The sequence below is a fragment of the Salmo trutta genome, chromosome 22, assembly GCF_901001165.1.
Source record: "Salmo trutta chromosome 22, fSalTru1.1, whole genome shotgun sequence".
NCBI classification, from domain to species: domain Eukaryota; kingdom Metazoa; phylum Chordata; class Actinopteri; order Salmoniformes; family Salmonidae; genus Salmo; species Salmo trutta.
The window spans coordinates 23,452,587-23,473,728 of record NC_042978.1 but is presented as its reverse complement, the minus strand read 5'-3'; the positions used below and the strand labels follow the sequence as shown (position 1 = coordinate 23,473,728).

The 21,142-nt window shown below is 44.3% G+C and overlaps 1 protein-coding gene across 2 annotated transcripts in view; it reads left to right on the top strand.

The window, feature by feature from the left end:
* Positions 1–17,959, top strand: part of acbd6 (acyl-CoA binding domain containing 6) — a 65,006-nt gene extending 47,047 nt beyond the window's left edge. For both annotated transcript variants that reach the window (XM_029707309.1, XM_029707308.1), the window contains 2 exons: positions 12,740–12,770; positions 15,560–17,959. In XM_029707309.1, coding sequence (XP_029563169.1) covers positions 12,740–12,770; positions 15,560–15,714 — 186 coding nt within the window. In that variant the 3' untranslated portion in view covers positions 15,715–17,959. The remainder of the gene's footprint in view (positions 1–12,739; positions 12,771–15,559) is intronic.
* Positions 17,960–21,142: the final 3,183 nt, after the last annotated feature.

The window sequence follows — 21,142 nt, the reverse complement described above, 5'->3', positions numbered from 1 at the left end:
TCAAATATAAAATATATTTTGATTTGTTTAACACCTTTTCAGTTACTACATGATTCCTTATGTGTTATGCCATAGTTTTGATGTCTTCACTATTATTATACAATGTAGAAAGTAGTAAAAATAAAGAAAAACCCTTGAATGAGTACAGTAGGTGTGTCCAAACATTTAAATGGTACTGTATATATATAAAATATTTTTTTAAATATATTTTCCTTTATTATTTTCCCCTAAACCAGCCATGTCACGGACACCGACGTCTTGCTTCCAGACAAACTAAACACCTTCTTTGCCCGCTTTGAGGATAATACAGTGCCACCGACGCGACCCGCTACCAAGTACTGTGGGTTCTCCTTGTCCGTGGCCAACGTGAGTAAGACATTTAAATGTGTTAACATGCACACTGCCCTATCCCACCTGGACAAGAGGAATACCTATGTAAGAATGCTGTTCATTGACGACAGCTCAGCATTCAACACCATAGTACCCTCCAAGCTCATCATTAAGCTTGAGGCCCTGGATCTGAACCCCGCCCTGTGCAATTGGGTCCTGGACTTCCTGATGGGCCGCCCCCAGGTGGTGAAGGTAAGAAACAACATCTCCACTTTGCTGATCCTCAACTTTGGGGCCCCACAAGGGTGCGTGCTCAGCCCTCTCCTGTACTCCCTGTTCATCCATGACTGCGTGGCCATGCAAGCCTCCAACTCAATCATCAAGTTTGCAGACGACACAACAGTAGTAGGCTTGATTTCCAACAACGAGGAGACAGCCTATAGGGAGGAGGTGAGGGCACTCGGAGTGTGGTGTCAGGAAAACAAACTCTCACTCAACGTCAACAAAACAAAGGAGATGATCGTGGACTTGAGGAAACAGCGGAGGGAGCACCCCCCCAAACCACATCGACGGGACAGCAGTGGAGAAGGTGGAAAGTTTTAAGGTCCTCGGCGTACAAATCATGGACAAACTGGAATGGTCCACCCACATAGACAATGTGGGGAAGAAGGTGCAATAGTGCCTCTTCAACCTCAGGAGGCTGAAGAAATTTGGCTTGTCACCTAAAACCCTCAAACTTTTACAGATGCACAATTGAGAGCATCCTGTGGGGCTGTATCACCGCCTGGTACGGCAACTGTACCGCCCACAACCGCAGGGCTCTCCAGAGGGTGGTGCGGTCTGCACAACGCATCACCGGGGGCAAACTACCTGATCTCCAGGACACCTATAGCACCCGATGTCACAGGAAGGCCATAAAAATCATCAAGGACAACAACCATCCAAGCCATTGCCTGGTCACCCCACAACCATCCAGAAGGCAAGGTCAGTACAGGTGCATCAAAGCTGGGACCGAGAGACTGAAAAATAGCTTCTATCTCAAGGCCATCAGACTGTTAAATAGCCATAACTAACACAGGGACTACTGCCTACGTACAGACTTGAAATCATTGGCCACTTTAATAAATGGATCACTAGTCACTTTAATAATGCCACTTTAATAATGTTTACATATCTTGCATTACTCATCTCATATGTATATACTGTGTTTTAAACCATCTATTGCGTCTTGCCAATGTTGCTCGGTCATTGCTCATCCATATATTTATATATTCTTATTCCATTCCTTTACTTAGATTTGTGTGTATTACACTTAGGTTTTACTTCCAGCTTATACATATATTTTACAATAGTTATCTTTTGTTTGTTTTTAGTCCCATCCTTCAGCTACCCTCAACCCCTCACATCTATCTCTGAAAACCATTTAGTTTTGATTTCTATTTGCCATATATTTTTCGACTGTGCTGTGATGTTTCACAAAATACAGTACTTAAATACACAGTACAAAACCCCATGCTGAATGGATAGAAGGAATATAAATAAATGTACAGTACCAGTCAAAAGTTTGGACACACCTACTCATTCCAGGGTTTTTCTTTATTTTTACTATTTTCACATGGAATCATGTAGCAACCAAAAAAGTGTTAAACATATCAGAATATGTTATATTTGAGATTCTTCAAAGTAGCGACCCTTTAGGACCGCCATAGGAAAGGAAGACCCAGAGTTACCTCTGCTGCAGAGGATAAGTTCATTAGAGTTACCAGCCTCAGAAATTGCAGCCCAAATAAATGCTTCACAGAGTTCAAGTAACAGACACATCTCAACATCAACTGTTCAGAGGAGACTGTTTGAATCAGGCCTTCGTGGTCGAATTGCTGCAAAGACTCGACTTTGGCGATGTAATTTACAAAATAGCCTCCAATACCCTACTCAACAAACTGGATGCAGTCTATCACAGTGCCATCCGTTTTGTCACCAAAGCCCCATATACTACCCACCACTGCGATCTGTACGCTCTCGTTGGCTGGCCTTCGCTTCATAATCGTCGCCAAACCCACTGGCTCCAGGTCATCTACAAGACCCTGCTAGGTAAAGTCCCCCCTTATCTCCGCTCACTGGTCACCATAGCAGCACCCACCTGTAGCACGCGCTCCAGCAGGTATATCTCTCTGGTCACCCCCAAAGCCAATTCCTCCTTTGGCCGTCTCTCTTTCCAGTTCTCTGCTGCCAATGACTGGAACGAACTACAAAAATCTCTGAAACTGGAAACACTTATCTCCCTCACTAGCTTTAAGCACCAGCTGTCAGAGCAGCTCACAGATCACTGCACCTGTACATAGCCCATCTATAATTTAGCCCAAACAACTACCTCTTCCCCTACTGTATTTATTTTATTTTGCTCCTTTGCACCCCATTAACTCTATTTCTACTTGCACTTTCTTCTACTACAAATCTACCATTCCAGTGTTTTACTTGCTATATTGTATTTACTTTGCCACCATGGACCTTTATTTTTATTTTATTTATTTATTTTATTTTATTTGCCTTTACCTCCCTTATCTCACCTCATTTGCTCACATTGTACGTAGACTTATTTTTCTACTGTATTATTGACTGTATGTTTGTTTTACTCCATGTGTAACTCTGTGTTGTTGTATGTGTCGAACTGCTTGCTTTATCTTGGCCAGGTCGCAATTGTAAATAAGAACTTGTTCTCAACTTGCCTACCTGGTTAAATAAAGGTGAAATAAAAAATAAATAAAAAGAAACAACTACTAAAGGACACCAATAAGAAGAAGAGACTTGATAGGGTCAAGAAACACGAGCAATGGATATTAGACCGGTGGAAATTAGTCAAAATTTGAGAATTTTGGTTCCAACCGCTAAGTCTTTGTGAGACGAAGAGTAGGTGAACGGATGATCTCACGTGTGGTTCCCACCGTGAAGCATGTAGGAGGAGATGTGATGGTGTGGGGTTGCTTTGCTGGTGGCACTGTCTGTGATTTATTTAGAATTCAAGGCACACTTAACCAGCATGGCTACCACAGCATTCTGCAGCGATACGCTATCCCATCTGGTTTGGGCTTAGTGGGACTATCATTTGTTTTAAAACAGGACAATGACCCAACACACCTCCAGGATGTGTAAGGGCTATTTTACCAAGAAGGACAGTGATGGAGTGCTGCATCAGATGACCTGACCTCCACAATCACCCGACCTCAACCCAATTGAGATGGTTTGGGATGAGTTGATCCGCAGAGTGAAGGAAAAGCAGCTAATAAGTGCTCAACATATGTGAGAACTCCTTCAAGATTGTTGGAAAAGCATGCCCAGGTGAAGCTCGTTGAGAGAATGCCAGGAGTGTGCAAAGTTGTCATCAAGGCAAAGGGTGGCTATTTGAAGAATCTAAAATCTAAAATATATCAAGATTTGTTTAACACTTTTTTGGTTACATGATTCCTTATGTGTTATTTTATAGTTTTGATGTCTTCACTATTATTATTCTACAATGTAAAAAATTGCTACAATAATGAAAAACCCTTGAATAAGTAGGTATGTCCAAACGTTTGACTGGTATTGTATGTTAATGGTGTATGGTGTAATGGTGTATACACCATTACAGGGTTGGATAGGTTATTTTCTAAATGTAGTCCGTTACAGTTACTAGTTACCTGTCCAAAATTGTAATCGGTCACGTAACTTTTGGCTTACCCAAACTCAGTAACGTAATCTGATTACATTAAGTTACTTTTAGATTACTTTCCCCTCGAGGCATTAGAAGAAGACAAAAATGTATGTTACCAATTGAACGATATCTATTGCAGGATAAATCAATGTTAAAGTTTACATAGCTGGCCATATATGGACGTTAAATTTTACTTTATGGGTTGGTTATGTAAATTATATCTTTACATTAAAAAACTGAATTCTTGATCTTCAAGAATAGGACTTGGAAATATGGAAGTATAGATTAGCCAAATTGTTTTCCCTGAGCATAACCCCAAAACTAAGGATTTATTAGCCAGCCCTACTCTGTTGTTTATGATTTTGTTGTCATGGAGGACTGATTGAGCTCATTGAGAGATATAAACTCTGTAAAAAAAGAAACGTCCTCTCACTGTCAACATTGTTTATTTTCAGCAAACTTAACATGTGTAAATATTTGTATGAACATAAGATTCAACAACTGAGACATAAACTGAACATGTTCCACAGACATGTGACGAACAGAAATGGAATAATGTGTTCCTGAACAAAGGGGGGGTCAAAATCAAAAGTAAGAGTCAGTATCTGGTGTGGCCACCAGCTGCATTAAGTACCCCAGTGCATCTCCTCCTCATAGACTGCACCAGATTTGCCAGTTCTTGCTGTGAGATGTTACCCCGCTCTTCCACCAAGGCACCAGCAAGTTCCCAGACATTTCTGGGGGGGAATGGCCCTAGCCCTAGCCCTCCGATCCAACAGGTCCCAGACGTGCTCAATGGGATTGAGATCCAGGCTCTTAGCTGGCCATGGCAGAACACTGACATTCCTGTCTTGCAGGAAATCACGCACAGAACGAGCAGTATGGCAGGTGGCATTGTCATGCTGGGGGGTCATGTCAGGATGAGCCAGCAGGAAGGGTACCACATGAGGGAGGAGGATGTCTTCCCTGTAACACACAGCGTTGAGATTGCCTGCAATGACAACAATCAGTCCGATGATGCTATGACACACCGCCCCAGACCATGACGGACCTTCCACCTCCAAATCGATCGCGCTTCAGAGTACAGGCCTCGGTGTAATGCTCATTCCTTCGATAATAAACGCGAATCCGAGCATCACCCCTGGTGAGACAAAACCGCGACTCGTCAGTGAAGAGCACTTTTTGCCAGTCCTGTCTGGTCCAGCGATGGTGGGTTTGTGCCCATAGGCGACGTTGTTGCCGGTGATGTCTGGTGAGGACCTGCCTTACAACAGGCCTACAAGCCCTCAGTCCAGCCTCTCTCAGCCTATTGCGGACAGTCTGAGCACTGATGGAGGGATTGTGCGTTCGTGGTGTAACTCGGGCAGTTGTTGCCATCCTGTACCTGTCCTGCAGGTGTGATGTTCGGATGTATCGATCCTGTGCATGTGTTCTTACACGTGGTCTGCCACTGCGAGGACTATCAGTTGTCCGTCCTGTCTCCCTGTAGCGCTGTCTTAGGCATTTCACAGTATGGACATTGCAATTTATTGCCCTGGCCACATCTGCAGTACTCATGCCTCCTTGCAGTGTGCCTAAGGCACGTTCACGCAGATGAGCAGGGTCCCTGGGCATCTTTCTTTTGGTGTTTTTCAGAGTCAGTAGAAAGGCCTCTTTAGTGTCCTAAGTTTTCGTAACTGTGACCTTAATTGCCTACCATCTTTAAACCGTTAGTGTCTTAATGACCGTTCCACAGGTGCATATTCATTAGTTGTTTATGGTTCATTGAACAAGCATGGGAAACAGTATTTAAACCCTTTACAATAAAGATCTGTGAAGTTATTTGGATTTTTACGAATTATCTTTGAAAGACAGGGTCCTGAAAAAGGGACGTTTCTTGTTTTGCTGAGTTTATATGCTGATAAAAAAAATCCATAGGTCTAATGGACGGACACATGCTCAAACTCGCACATCCAAAAATGGATGTAGCAAATACAGATTGCCCCTTTTAATTCTATCAAAAGTGTGTGAGTTTGAGCATATGTCCATTCGGCCAATGGATTTTTTTTTTTATCAACGTGAATTAGATTGAGCAATAAAAGCCTCACTTTTATTCCATAGGCTGTGATCCTCACTGTGCAGCTGTTGCTAGAGCGCATTTTTCACTGGCTGTCCACTGGTTTCAAAAACAATGATTGATATGCTGCTTAACCTTCTTGAATTCAACCATTATGGGGTTCAAATACACATTTATATTTGAACAGCCATCCAGAACAACCACAATCCTTAGGCGCAAATAGCTAAATGAGATAGCGCATTGATGTGAATCACACCGCTGCTATGTAGATATCAATAATAAGTGATATTCGTATTGCCGTAGACTACACCACTGCTGTCATCCTTACCTCCAAGCGTTTTTATTCAAGTTGGATAACCTTTGGATGCCGACAGCGGTCACACCATTGGAAGACATAGCTTGGACTGTAGCCTACAAAAGCTTATTCCTGCTCTTTTCCCGCAATCCATCAAGCACATTTGGTGTGTCATCATAGTGGTCTCTGAATTATAGTCTGACTCGCTCACATTGAACAAATTTAAACTTGTGCCTTTTTTTCAATTCTGGTTTGGATGTCGTTGAGAAATCTTTGACACTTCATTTTTTTTTTGCAAACATATTTTCTGAATTTAAAAGTAATCCTCGAAGTAATCATCTAGTTTTTCAAAAGTATCTAATCTGATTACAATATTTTTGCTGGTAACGTAACGGATTACAGTTCTTTTTTTTGTAATCCATTACATATAATCCATTACGCCACAACCCTGACCAGTAGTTATATAGGATGAGCCTTTACTAGAGTACAGTATCTTGTAAAGTGGGTAATAACAGTATGTAAACATTATTGGGAGTAGACCAGATCAATCTTTCCAAGTCATTGATATCCTTCATCTGCTATTCTGAACTCCAGGCGGTGCTATTCAGATGACATGGAAGCTCTTTGGCCAATATTTGTTTGAAAAACAGGTTTTAAATACTATTTTCTAGTAACTTTTGAGAGCTTTACAGACACAAATTTACAGGGAGGCCTTGCAGATGGGCTGTGACCTGGACACCATATGTGAATTGATTGCCCCCCCATCTATCTTCAGAGTTCGTTCTGTTAGGTGACCTAAACTGGGATATGCTTAACACCCCGGCCGTCCTACAATCTAAGCTAGATGGCCTCAATCTCACACAAATTATCAAGGAACCCACCAGGTACAACCCTAAATCTGTAAACATGGGCACCCTCATAGATATTATCCTGACCAACTTGCCCTCCAAATACACCTGTGCTGTTTTCCATCAGGATCTCAGCGATCACTGCCTCATTGCCTGCATCCGTTATGGGCCCACGGTCAAACGACCTCCCCTCATCACCTGCAAGTGCTCCCTAAAACACTTCTGCGAGCAGGCCTTTCTAATCGACCTGGCCCGGGTATCCTGGAAGGATATTGACCTCATCCCGTCAGTAGAGGATGCCTGGTTGATCCTTAAAAGTAATTTTCTCACCCTCTTAAATAAGCATGCCCCTTTCAAAAAATGTAGAACTAAGAACAGATATAGCCCTTGGTTCACTCCAGACCTGACTGCCCTCAACCAGCACAAAAACATCCTGTGGCATACTGCACTAGCATCGAATAGTCCCTACGATATGCAACTTTTCAGGGAAGTCAGGAACCAATACACTCAGTCAGATAGGAAAGTAAAGGCTAGCTTTTTCAAACAGAAATGTGCATCCTGTAGCTCTAACTCCAAAAAGTTTTGGGACACTGTAAAGTCCATGGAGAATAAGAGCACTTCCTCCCAGCTGCCCACTGCAGAGGCTAGGAAACACTGTCACCACCGATAAATCTATGATAATCGAGAATTTCAATAAGCATTTTTCTACGGCTTTCCTCCTGGCTACCCCAACCCCGGCCAACAGCTTTGCACCCCCCGCAGCTACTTGCCCAAGCCTTCCCAGCTTCTCCTTCACCCAAATCCAGATAGCTGATGTTCTGAAAGATCTGCAAAATCTGGACCCGTACAAATCAGCTAGGCTAGACAATCTGGACCCTCTCTTTCTAAAATTATCCGCCACCATTGTTGCAACCCCTTTTACTAATCTGTTCAACCTCTCTTTCGTATCGTCCGAGATTCCTAAAGATTGGAAAGCTGTCGCAGTCATCCCCCTCTTCAAAGGGGGTGACACTCTAGACCCAGACTGTTACAGACCTACATCCATCCTGCCCTGCCTTTCTAAAGTCTTTGAAAGCCAAGTTAACAAACAGATCACCGACCATTTTGAATCCCACCGTACCTTCTCCGATGTGCAATCCGGTTTCCGAGCTGGTCACGGGTGCACCTCAGCCACGCTCAAGGTGCTAAACGATATCATAACCGTCATCAATAAAAGATCGTCTTCATCGACCTGGCCAAGGCTTTCGACTGTCAATAACTTGTTGTCGGCAGACTCAACAGCCTTGGTTTGTCAAATGACTGCCTCGCCTGGTTCACCAACTACTTCTCAGACAGAGTTCAGTATGTCAAATCGTAGGGCCTGTTGTCCGGACCTCTGGCAGTCTCTATGGGGGTACCACAGGGTTCAATTCTCGGGCCGAATATTTTCTCTGTATATATCAACGATGTCGCTCTTGCGATGACTGACTATCCTACCGATCCTCGACTTCAGCGATGTAATTTACAAAATAGCCTCCAACACTCTACTCAACTGGATGCAGTCTATCACAGTGCCATCCGTTTTGTCAACAAAGCCCCATATACCACCCACCACTGTGACCTGTATGCTCTTGCCGGCTGGCCCTCGCTAAATGTTCGTCGCCAAACCCACTGGCTCCAGGTCATCTATAAGTCTTTGCTAGGTAAAGCTCCGCCTTATCTCAGCTCACTGGTCACAATAGCAACACCCACCCGTAGCACACGCTCCAGCAGGTATATCTCACTGGTCATCCCCAAAGCCAACACCTGCTTTGGCCACCTTTCCTTCCAGTTCTCTGCTGCCAATGTCTTGAACAAATTACAGAAATTGCTGAAATTGGAGACTTATGTCTCCCTCACTAACTTTAAGCATCAGCTATCAGAGCAGCTTACCGATCGCTGCAGCTGTACACAGCCCATCTGTAAATAGCCCATCCAACTACCTACCTCTTCCCCATATTGTTTTTATTTACTTTTTTTGCTCTTTTGTACACCAGTATTTTTACTTGGACATCATCATCTGCACATCTATCACTTGTGTTAATTTGCTAAATTGTAATTACTTCGCTACTGTGGCCTATTTATTGCCTTACCTCCTTACTCCATTTTGTGACGGCCCTGAATTGGTCTGAACCGTCTCAGTGCTTCTCCTTCCAATAGGGCACTTCCCCTTTGTTTCCCAATTAAATAGCTAGCATGAGCTGCGCAAAAGTGGGGTTGTGATGGAGACGCGAATGAGGATGTGTTCAACCCTCAGTTCCGGAGCTTCTCTATTCCGTTTGTTTTGTTGTATTTAAAGGTGTGCTTTGTAGCCTAGTAGCAAGTTTATCCAGGATCTGATCCACTCTTTGCTTCCGTTGGACTACACATCTCCATTGTTCTTCGTGGCATTTCTCCGCTGGAGATCTGTTGGGGGATTGGATTATCTGACTGACCGACTGTCTACAACCTTTTTGTATATGGCATTTCATTTGTTTTGGTGTGATGTATACCGTGATGATTTATGTGGTCAGTTGTAGTTGAAGACTTATTGAGATTTGATTCTCTCTATGGTTGTGTGGTAAAATAGTTGATATTTTGATTGTATGAAAAGAGACTGGGTTTACGCTACACTTGTATGAATGGACAAACATTGCGTGACTAAGGTCACTTGAGTTCCCTGAACTCCTTTACTGGGCTGGACTCTTTTAGGCCCGAGGTACAGGACTTTTCTGGAGGAACCAGAGATCATTATTTGTTATATTATTATGTGTGTGTGATCATTTATGTTGGTAATACCACCCACGCAAAATAATACAGTTGATTTGAAGTTATTTCCAATGTTTTAAGGGTTTATGAAAAGTGTATGTCCATCCTGACTTTTACATGAGTCCTTTGTATTGGTGTAGACTTGACGGACCAGACGGGACTCATTCCCTCCCAAACCAAAAGGAGAAATCAATATTTTCTCTGGTAGGCACCACCTACCTGGCACCCCTACAAACAATAACCTCAAGTCAAAACCATTACAATTTGCACACACTGTATATAGATTTTTCTATTGTGTTATTGACTGTACTTTTGTTTATTCCATGTGTAACTCTGTGTTGTTGTTTGTGTCACACTGCTTTGCTTTATCTTGGCCAGGTCGCAGTTGTATATGAGAACTTGTTCTCAACTGGCCTACCTGGTTAAATAAAGGTGAAAAATATATATATATATATATATATATATATATAAAAAAAAATTGTTTTTTTTAAAGGGGCACTTACACTGATTCAGTCTAAGGGCCATGACCATTCATACTGTACTGAATACCAGTGTGACTTAATGTGGATATTTAATTTAAAAAACATTTTGTACTTTTTCTCTGCTACTGTATGATTAATTTCCTAGTATTTTACTCACTTCCCCTATGTTAGGTTATTACTACTGCAGCTCTACATACTGTATGGTTTCAAACTTAACGTCATATTTTCAACTTATAATACAGTTAGTATACTGTAATAATAAACAGCAACATACACAGTTAAAATCTGTTTAAAACTTTTTTTTAAGGTAGGCTTGAAAGGTCCAACAGAAATTAATAAATCGCCACTCTAAAATGAAATATAATCATGGCAGCTTCTCTCCTGCATGAAGTTAACACATACAATTCACCCTCTAGACTTAAGATGCTATACTTTCATCAGAGATCATATGAACTCTATGAGCTTGGAGAGGCACTTCTCACTGTCTTACCTGTTTGTTTGTTGCCTTTCTCTCTCTGCCTGCCTGTTTGTCAGTGGGTATCATCATGGCTGCATCTCTCCTGCATGAAGTTAACACATCCAATAGACCCACTAGACCAGGGATGGGCAAATTTGATGGGGGTGGGGGCAACACAAAAATCTGAACTCATCTGCTTACCCATATCCATACCCACACATGCAGTCAGAGCCAGCCCTGGCCCTTTGGGAGCCCTAAGTGAAATTTTGTTTGGTCTCAATTGAAGGTTGTGGGTCTTCCAGCAAGACACCGACCCCAAACACACATAAAAAGCGCCCTGGAATGATTCAAAAAGAGATGCTGGACTGTTCTGGCGTGGTCAGCGAAGAGTCCAGATCTAAATTATATCCAAAACCTATAGCGAGATCTGAAAACAGCTGTTGGTGGAAGGCACCCCTTAAACATTGAAGAATTAGAGCAGTTTGCTGCTGAGAAGTGGGACAAATTGACATTAGAAAGGTGCAGCAAGCTCATTGATGGTTACAAGAAGCATTACTCTGCAGTTATTTTGTCCAAAGGCTTTGCAACCAAGTACAAGCTCCAGGGTGCCAATGTCATTTGTCTTTCTTTATTTTCTAAATAAAATTGTAAACTTAAGTTTACAGAAATAATATTGCTTCTGGAATGTTGAAAAACCAATAACAAGGTGTGAAGACCGAAAGGTTTTTTTAAATTTCAACTTATTTGAGAAGAAATAGGGAATTGTCTTTATCAAGGGTGCCAATAATTCTGGACCTGACTATATATTCCATGGTGCCTTGTATGATCGTTCTATCTTGTAAGTAGCAGAAAGGATGTTCCTGCAGCTATGCTGGATGCTGATATTCCGGTTTTGACAGCCTTAGACCTTACTAAAGAAACAGCCAGTTAGCTCAGTGACTGCAGGTATTCTAATTGTTCCCATCTGATCCTGTGGCTTGCTGGTGACAACAGTATTGCAGTTTGTCATCATTATGGGGTGAAAAGGCACGCTGGAGTGGTAATTAAGAGATGAGTCCCCCTTGATGATGCGTGTCATACACTGTGTCAGTGTTACACCGACCCCCTCCCCGTCTCACTCCCGGCCTCATACACCCCCGCTCCAGGACACAGACCACAGATACCACTTCAATTTGTCCCAAACGGTGGCCGTGCTCAGGGCAGATTGCTCCTTTGTACTAAGACCATTGTGTGACGGTACAGCCTCCGTGGGTAATGCATTTAGCACGTTCTCACCCCAGGACAAGGACGAGAGACGCCCAGGCTTTGTCCCTCGACCCTGGCCGTGTCACCCTACCTCAGAGCCTGTTGAGCACGGAGGTCTGCCTTCTCTTCCTGGCCCATTGGCCACAGTGTGTTAACCTGTGGCAGGGACGGCTCAGCCAGGGCTCAGGGGTAGCTACTGGGCTAATGTCATTGGTTCCACTGGCTCAGGTCGCTATAGAGTCTCTCCCAAGTTGAAAGGTTTAATTGTTCGCTCAGGTTGAGATCAATATTTAATCTTTTCACATAATCCCCTTTATGGTGAAATCATTGGGTTTTTGATTTCGTCAATAATACCATAGTTTTCTCAACTGCAAAGTTTGCAAGCCACAAGTAAGAACTTTACAACTGTCAAGGCTACGGTTTTTTCATTGTTCTTTGTCAAACAGAGCCATGGTTATTGTCTCTATGAAAAAAAATGTTGTCCCTATTACTGTGTTATGGGTCTGCCAGTTAGACTTGTTTGTCTTTAGCTCTCCTCAGGGTTCTTAACATTTCTCACTCTATTTTCGCAGGATGACGAGGGCCAGACAGCACTACACTATGGTAAGTAGTTGTCATAAACCAAAAGCTTCCAGATATCAGAGAATGTCATCTAGATTTCTGGGTGAATACGTGTATATAGGCTATGTTTGTGTATGAATGGTTGTTTGTCTGTACATGTACTGTAAATTGCATCTCTGTTTATGAGTGTCCACAATTGTATGGTGATGGATGGGAAAGCATGCACCATCTGCTCTCTTGGCCCTGCATCTGTCTCACTCTCCCTCGCTCTTTCTCATCCCCCTCTCTTCTCCCTCTTTTACTGCTTTTTCTATCTAAGGTGCCTTTCATCCATCAGCGTCTCTTTCATCCCTCCCTCTTTCCATCTCTGTGTGTGTGCTCATGTGCTTGTGTGTGTTCATGTGCTTGTGTCTAATCTATGGTCTATGTGTGTGTGTGTCTGTGCGTATGGAGTGGCGGTGTGTAATAATCACCAGGTCTCCCCAAGGAAATCAACAGTGTTCCTCAGACTCTCCATACCCCCTCCCATGGGCGGCCCCCATGTCCTCTGAGCCCTTGGTGTGTGTGTGTGGGGACACCATCTGGCCCCCGGCTGGGCTGGGTGACTACAGGGTGGGGACTGGGCACGTGGCTGGGCTGGGCTGGGCTGGGGGACTACAGGGTGGGGACTGGGCACGTGGCTGGGCTGGGCTGGGTTACTACAGGGTGGGGACTGGGCACGTGGCTGGGCTGGGTTACTACAGGGTGGGGACTGGGCACGTGGCTGGGCTGGGGGACTACAGGGTGGGGACTGGGCACGTGGCTGGGCTGGGGGACTACAGGGTGGGGACTGGGCACGTGGCTGGGCTGGGGGACTACAGGGTGGGGACTGGGCACGTGGCTGGGCTGGGGGACTACAGGGTGGGGACTGGGCACGTGGCTGGGCTGGGTTACTACAGGGTGGGGACTGGGCACGTGGCTGGGCTGGGTTACTACAGGGTGGAGACTGGGCACGTGGCTGGGCTGGGGGACTACAGGGTGGGGACTGGGCACGTGGCTGAGCTGGGCTGGGTTACTACAGGGTGGGGACTGGGCACGTGGCTGGGCTGGGTTACTACAGGGTGGGGACTGGGCACGTGGCTGGGCTGGGTTACTACAGGGTGGGGACTGGGCACGTGGCTGGGCTGGGTTACTATAGGGTGGGGACTGGGCACGTGGCTGGGCTGGGTTACTACAGGGTGGGGACTGGGCACGTGGCTGGGCTGGGTTACTACAGGGTGGGGACTGGGCACGTGGCTGGGCTGGGGGACTACAGGGTGGGGACTGGGCACGTGGCTGGGCTGGGTGACTACAGGGTGGGGACTGGGCACGTGGCTGGGCTGGGTGACTACAGGGTGGGGACTGGGCACGTGGCTGGGCTGGGGGACTACAGGGTGGGGACTGGGCACGTGGCTGGGCTGGGTGACTACAGGGTGGGGACTGGGCACGTGGCTGGGCTGGGTTACTACAGGGTGGGGACTGGGCACGTGGCTGGGCTGGGGGACTACAGGGTGGGGACTGGGCACGTGGCTGGGCTGGGTTACTACAGGGTGGGGACTGGGCACGTGGCTGGGCTGGGTTACTACAGGGTGGGGACTGGGCACGTGGCTGGGCTGGGGGACTACAGGGTGGGGACTGGGCACGTGGCTGGCGTACAGTAGACCACACGCCACTGGGGACCCAGGCAGGGACAGGAGGATGGGGCTTAAAAAAATGACTAATAAACATAAGCGATGAACTCTTGGAGACAAATAGCAGAGAATGAAAATTCATTTCCACCTCTCTTTGCACAGGGCCACAGTGGCTGGCAAATGATTAATGGAGGGTTTACTGCACACTATAAATTGTTCTCCTTCTCAACGACTCCCGGGGGGATGAGGGTTTTTACAGGCCAAGGCCCCACACGGCGCACGCAGCCCAAAAAAATATATATACAATTTAGAAGAATAAAAAATGATTGAACCTGACATAACCAAGGCTGTTTTTTTCTCCCTGCTGAGAACGGGTGACACTTTAGCCACCTCTGGGCTGGAGGTTAAAAGGGCCTGCTGTCAATCAGCCATTCCTGCTGACATCAGCCCATCACACAAGAGCAGGAGGGCTGTCTTTTTAAGAGGAGAGAGCGATTGACACTGGCGGAGAAAAGCACTCTGAGCACAGAGGAATCTAGGTGCATCAGCGCTGTGACTCGCTAACTGAGTTAAGAAAATGCAAGCCCTCTCCTCATATCGTAACCTAGCCTGTGAGTCCTTTTAGTGGGACACAAATTGCCAATCGGGCACAAATTGAGTGTTTCAGCCAACCACAGGTTCAGGGAAATGTCAATGGGCCTCCATATGAGCTTTTCATTGACTCCTGCACTCAGGTTAAAACAGGAATATAAACACCAATGCTTAGAGGCTGTGTTTAGACATAGTTGTGTGCATCATGTCTCCTCAGGTGACCGAGGAGATATTTAAAGGTGATCCTATCCTTTTCTATTAGTAATTTGGGTACTGTAAGATATACAGATAAGTGTGTATTAAAGTTGCTGTCAGAACAATGAGATTTACTATGTCCTGTCTTGTCATACCACCCAGAATGATATATGGAAATGGCTGCTTTCATGGCATGTTACCTGTGTATTCAATCCTGGATCCTTTTACCTCTGAAGTGCATCACAATGATATCACTTTCCTCTCTCTCCGCCCTCTCTCTCTCTCTCGTTCTTTCTCACCCTGCTGTGCTGTGCCCCCACCCCCACACTCTCTCCTTCTGTTCTCGCTCCCTGTTCTGTTATTCTGCCCCCCCCCCTCTCCCACTCTGTCCTGCAGCGTCTGCGTGTGAGTTTGCTGACATAGTGGAACTGCTTCTACAGGCTGGGGCAGACCCTTCCATGAAGGACCAGGAGGGCTCTCTGCCTGAGGAGGTCACTGAATCCAGCACCATCTCCTCACTGCTGCGCCAGTACACTGCCCCCAAGGGCTAGGCCCAGCTTCGTCACCCCCTCCCCTCCTGCCCACCCCACCCCACCCCACCCTAGACCTAGCATCCAGCTCTCTCAGTAATGGTCATCCCACTCTGAAAGTGCAACCCACCACTTCATCATCTATTATGTCCCATTCCAAGGAATGCATCCATCATCATCATCGCTATTCAAAAAATGAGTTTCTCTCTGACTTTTTCAGACCACCTCCTTTGATGACACTTCGGATTTTGTGTTACCTTCACTTGTCTTGTGTTTCCTGATTATTATTTTTTTATATTTGAAAGACATTTGGAGAGCTTATGTATATTGCTAAAAAAATTAAAAATAATCACTTCTACCTGTTATTACCTATCTAGTCTGACTGCTTATTTAGCATTTTAGTTGGTATCATCTTTGCATATATAGAACTGGACAAGAAAAATACAAATTTAACCTATATTTGTCCAAAAATAAACTTAGAATATGCAATTTTATATTCAGATGGAGCATGGAGAAATCTAGGTAAAAGTTATTCCATGATAACTAACGTAACCATAGCAGCACACAGATCAAATTGCCTGGCCAGGCCTCTTCATTCGAGTGAACCCTTTGTCCACTGAGCACGTTCTGTCTCCCTTGGTCCACCCCACATACCCACACCCTCTATGATGTCACTTAAGATATATTTGGATGTTCTCCAAATAGCCAACACATGGGCTGCCTCCAAATCTGCTTTAGTTTTTCGTAAGCTCTTCTGATCAGAGCAGTCTCTTTGGCACCCCCTCCCTCCCACCTGATGAGAATACTAAATCTGGAATCTCAGCTCTTAACCACAGCTTGATAAAGAAGCTAATGCACATTTGAACAAACAATGGGGACATGCTGTAATCCCTCTCTCTGAACACGAGGCATTAAATAACAGTCACCAAAAAGATTCCTGCTGCGGCTGACTGCAGTCTGTCACCATGGCCCCAGCATACAGAACAGAGATGGTCCAGCCCAGACAGTCTGCTCTGTTGCGGTATCACTGAGAGAGAGCATTGTTATGCATTCCCCACACAACCAGGAATTATGCTGTCGGTATATTTCAAAAGGATGTTTCGCCCATCTTCCAGTAATTTCCTAAATCCTGATCGGGTTGGAGAAGTAGTCGGTGACGGCATGCTCCCCGGGCATGTCTGCACAACTGTGACACTAAGCCCATTATGTTTCCATTATGGGCCTCCATTATCTCTGAGATTTTCACTTTTGACACTGCCTCCTCTCAAATCGCAGCCCATATTGCTCAACCTTCTTTACTTAACGTTTATGCATTTTTACAAGTCGCCTCTCTATGGTTCTCTAACACCATTAGTGACAGATGGCCAAGGTTTGTTACAGAGATGAACTGGAGCACTTTCCTCTCCCTCTCTTACTCTCCCCAGTCTGGGGGTTAAAAGCAGTGGCGTGTCATTGTACTGGCCAATTCTTAATGCAATCCGCTCGCTAGTCCCCAGAACAGTATTGCTTGAAATTCAACAGTAAGCAAAATCTCAGCTCTGCTGTTGAAATGCATCCCTCTAATATCTTCAAGAGGACTCGATAAGTCTCTTGTTGCAAGCCGTGTGTTTAGTGCGTGATTAACAAGCATTGCCGTCTGCTGCTACTCAAGGCGATAGTGATCAAAGCTGCTCCACAGACACTCAAGTGTCTATATGGTTCTTCTCATCAGAATGTTCTTATGCAACACCTCAGCAGGCACTGAAGGCAATATCCTGTTAACGACCCTCCCTCTCTCTAATTATATGTGCACTATCTCATTTCTGCTATAATGACCCAGTGAAACTAACCTAATTTCACTTCAAACAGAAGAACAACCTTGAAGTTGTCATTGAAAGGCCTCTCTGTGACTCAAACCCCTTTAAAGCTGTCATGGCAGCCATTGCTCAACATTAAAATAAACCATCATTTTAGGAGAAAAATATCCTGTCTTGATGTCCAAGATTAAGTTTAGTCTGAACCAAATATCTATTTACATGTTAATGTATTTATTTCCATCAGAAGGAACATAGAATTGTTACCTTCAGGAAGTTTGTAATAAAAGCCTCAGATCGATGATAATGGCATTTGTGCTTGTGTTTGTCATCTTTGCAAAAGCAACAGTGCAGGAATTTCCCAGATTTATTTGTATACTAGTGCTGTAAGTGCCGTGTAAATTATCCTAACTGTCTTTGTCGCTGTTTATCTTTGTAAGGCAGCACTATTAAAGGCTATCCATTAATGCCCATGGCTTGTCTAATCAATGGCTGAATAAAACCAGCTTGTTTTGTGGCGTTTTATGCAGACGTGCTTGTTCTGCAACAGGAATAGCTAAAACGCAACCAAATTGATGATACTTAAGTATAGTACACACATGCTATGACTCTGACAAGGCTGGATAACGGATAAATTATTAAGGAGTTATATTTACGTTCTATTTGTTTCCATTTAACTATGAATTTATAGCCAGTATATTGCAGATGACTAGCAAACAAGACAGCTTTAGCTCATGGGTTTTAGTAATGCGGAATTGTAAGGAACTTAAAATTGAGACTTGTCGTATTCAGTTAATTTACTATGATATGTAATATACACTCCTGTATTTATGCCATACTTAATGCTTCTCTCTATCTCTACACTCTTAGAAAAAAGGGTTCTGCAGCTGTCCCCAAAGAAGAACCATTTTTCCTTCCATATAGAACCCTCTGTGGATAGGGTTCTACATGGAACACAAAAGGGTTCGACCTTGAACCAAAAGGGGTTCTTCAAAGGGTTCTCCTAAGGGGAAAGCCGAAGAGCCCTTTTTGCTTCTAGATAGCACCTTTTTTTAAGAGTGTATCTTGCCTGTCCACAAAGCATATTTATCCATATTTCACAAAGCAGTTTACAATTAGTTAATAGTGCAGGGATTAAGGAAAAATTTGACTGTGCAAAACTGCAATCTGGTGCAGTCTTTAGTTGCAGAGGGATCAGTGTTTGCAGCAGCTAAGCAGATGTGCTGCTGCTGCCCCCGTTTTGTCTCTTCTATGGGTGGGAGTGGTGTATATGGGCTTACAAACAAACACTACCGGCCAAGGACTAGCAGACACAGAAAACAAACACCCACCATTGGTTACTAACTGGATCTCCATCTTTGAATGTGTGTGATATTTATTATCAGTTCATCCTTAAAGGGATAGTTTACCCAAAGTAGTAAGAATATTTTGTTTTTTAAAACGAGTTTTAAGTGAGAATAGGCATTGGTCTGAAGCTGAAAAAGAGAGGAAATTTGAAACTTGAACACCACAATGCCTATCCCACCCATGCTCTACTAAGGTTTTACAGCACACAGCTTTGACCTACTACAATAGCTATGTTGGTATTGTACTAAACACTATATGTGTAGGCAGGTTGCTTAGGATTCAAACCTTCTCAAACAGCCTAATTCATACCCTTAGAGGAGGTGCTTCCACAATGTGATTTGTACCGCATAGTTAATGTAAGTTGAGTTAATGTATTGGATTCTTCACAGACAACAATAAGACATTATCCCACTACGCTACCTTTTCATGCTCTTTTTATTAAATGAATGCAAGCTTTACTTTAATACTTACAAGACCATCTGGCTTGATTTAACTGTTTTGTCCTGTAATAATGTGGTGCATGCCTGTATTTCCTTAAACCTTTTTTTGTTGTAAAATATGTAATTGAAAAAAAAATCATAACACCCTTTTTTGGTTAGTTGGTGCCCAACATGACAGGTGGTGGTGTGTTGGACACAGTAGCTCAGATAGATAGAGCCTGTCTGCATTCCTCCCGAGTGGCGCAGCGGTCTAAGGCACTGCATCTCAGTGCTAGAGGCGTCACTACAGACCCTGGTTCGATCCTGGGCTGTATCACAACCGGCCATGATTGGGAGTCCCATAGAGCGGTGCACAATTGGTCCAGCGTCGTCTGGGTTAGGATTTGGCTGGGGTAGGCCATCATTGTAAATAAGAATTTGTTCTTAACTGACTTGCCTAGTTAAATAAAAAATTCTGATTTCTGTAACTTAGCTTATGTTTGTACTTATTTATCTTTGCAATGAAGATGGTGATGCAACAATAACACACATTTACAATAGGCCTATATCTAAAAATACATACAGCTAAATTATACAGTGCATTCGGGAAAGTATTCAGACCCCTTGACTTTTTCCACAATTTGTTACGTTAAGGTCTTATTCTAAAATGGATTAATAGTTTTTTCCTCCCTCATCAATCTATAGACAATACCCTATAATGACAAAGAAAAAAATGCTACAAGCTTGGTAATCCTGTATTTGGGGAGTTTCTCCCATTTTTCTTTGCAGATACACTCAAGCTCTGTCAGGTTGGATGGGGAGCGTCGCTGCACAGCTATTTTCAGGTCTCTCCAGAGATCTTCAATCGGGTTCAAGTCAGGGCTCTGGCTGGGCCACTCAAGAACATTTAGAGACTTGTCCCGAAGCAACTCCTGCGTTGTCTTGGCTGTGTGCTTAGGGTCGTTTTCCCGTTGGAAGGTGAACCTTCACCGCAGTCTGAAGTCCTGAGCACTCTGGAGCAGTTTTTCATCAAGGACCTCTCTGTATTTTGCTACATTCATCTTTCCTTCGATCCTGATCAGTCTCGCTGTCCCTGCCGCTGAAAAACATCCCCACAGCATGATGCTGCCACCACCATGCTTTACCGTAGGGAGAGTTCAATCTTGGTTTCATCAGACCAGAGAATCTTGTTTCTCATGGTCTGAGAGTCCTTTAGGTGCCTTTTGGCAAACTCCAAGCGGGCTGTTATGTGCCTTTTACTGAGGAGTGGCTTCCGTCTGGTCACCCTACCATAAAGGCCTGATTGGTAGAGTGCTGCAGAGATGTGTGTCCTCCTGAAAGGTTCTCCCATCTCTAAAGAGGAACTCTGGAGCTCTGTCAGAGGGACCATTGGGTTCTTGGTCATCTCCCTGACCAAGGTCCTTCTCCCCCGGTTGCTCAGTTTAGCCGGGCGGCCAGCTCTAGGAAGAGTCTTGGTGGTTCCGAACTTCTTCCATTTTTAACAATGATGGAGGCCACTGTGCTCTTGGGTACCTTCAATGCTGCAGAAATGTTTTGGTACCCTTCCCCAGATCTGTGTCTCGACACAATCCTGTCTCGGACCTCTACGGACAATTCCTTCGACCTCTTGGCTTGGTTTTTGCTCTGACATGCACTGTCAACTGTGGGACCTTATATAGACAGGTGTGTGCCTTTCCAAATCATGTCCAATAAAATGAATTTACCACAGGTGGACTCCAATCAAGTTGGAGAATCATCTCAGGGATGATCAATGGAAACAGGATGCATCTGAGCTCAATTTTGAGTCTCATAGCAAAGGGTCTGAATACTTATGTAAATAATGTTCTCTACATTTTCAATAAACACGTAGCTACAATCCTATGGGATTAC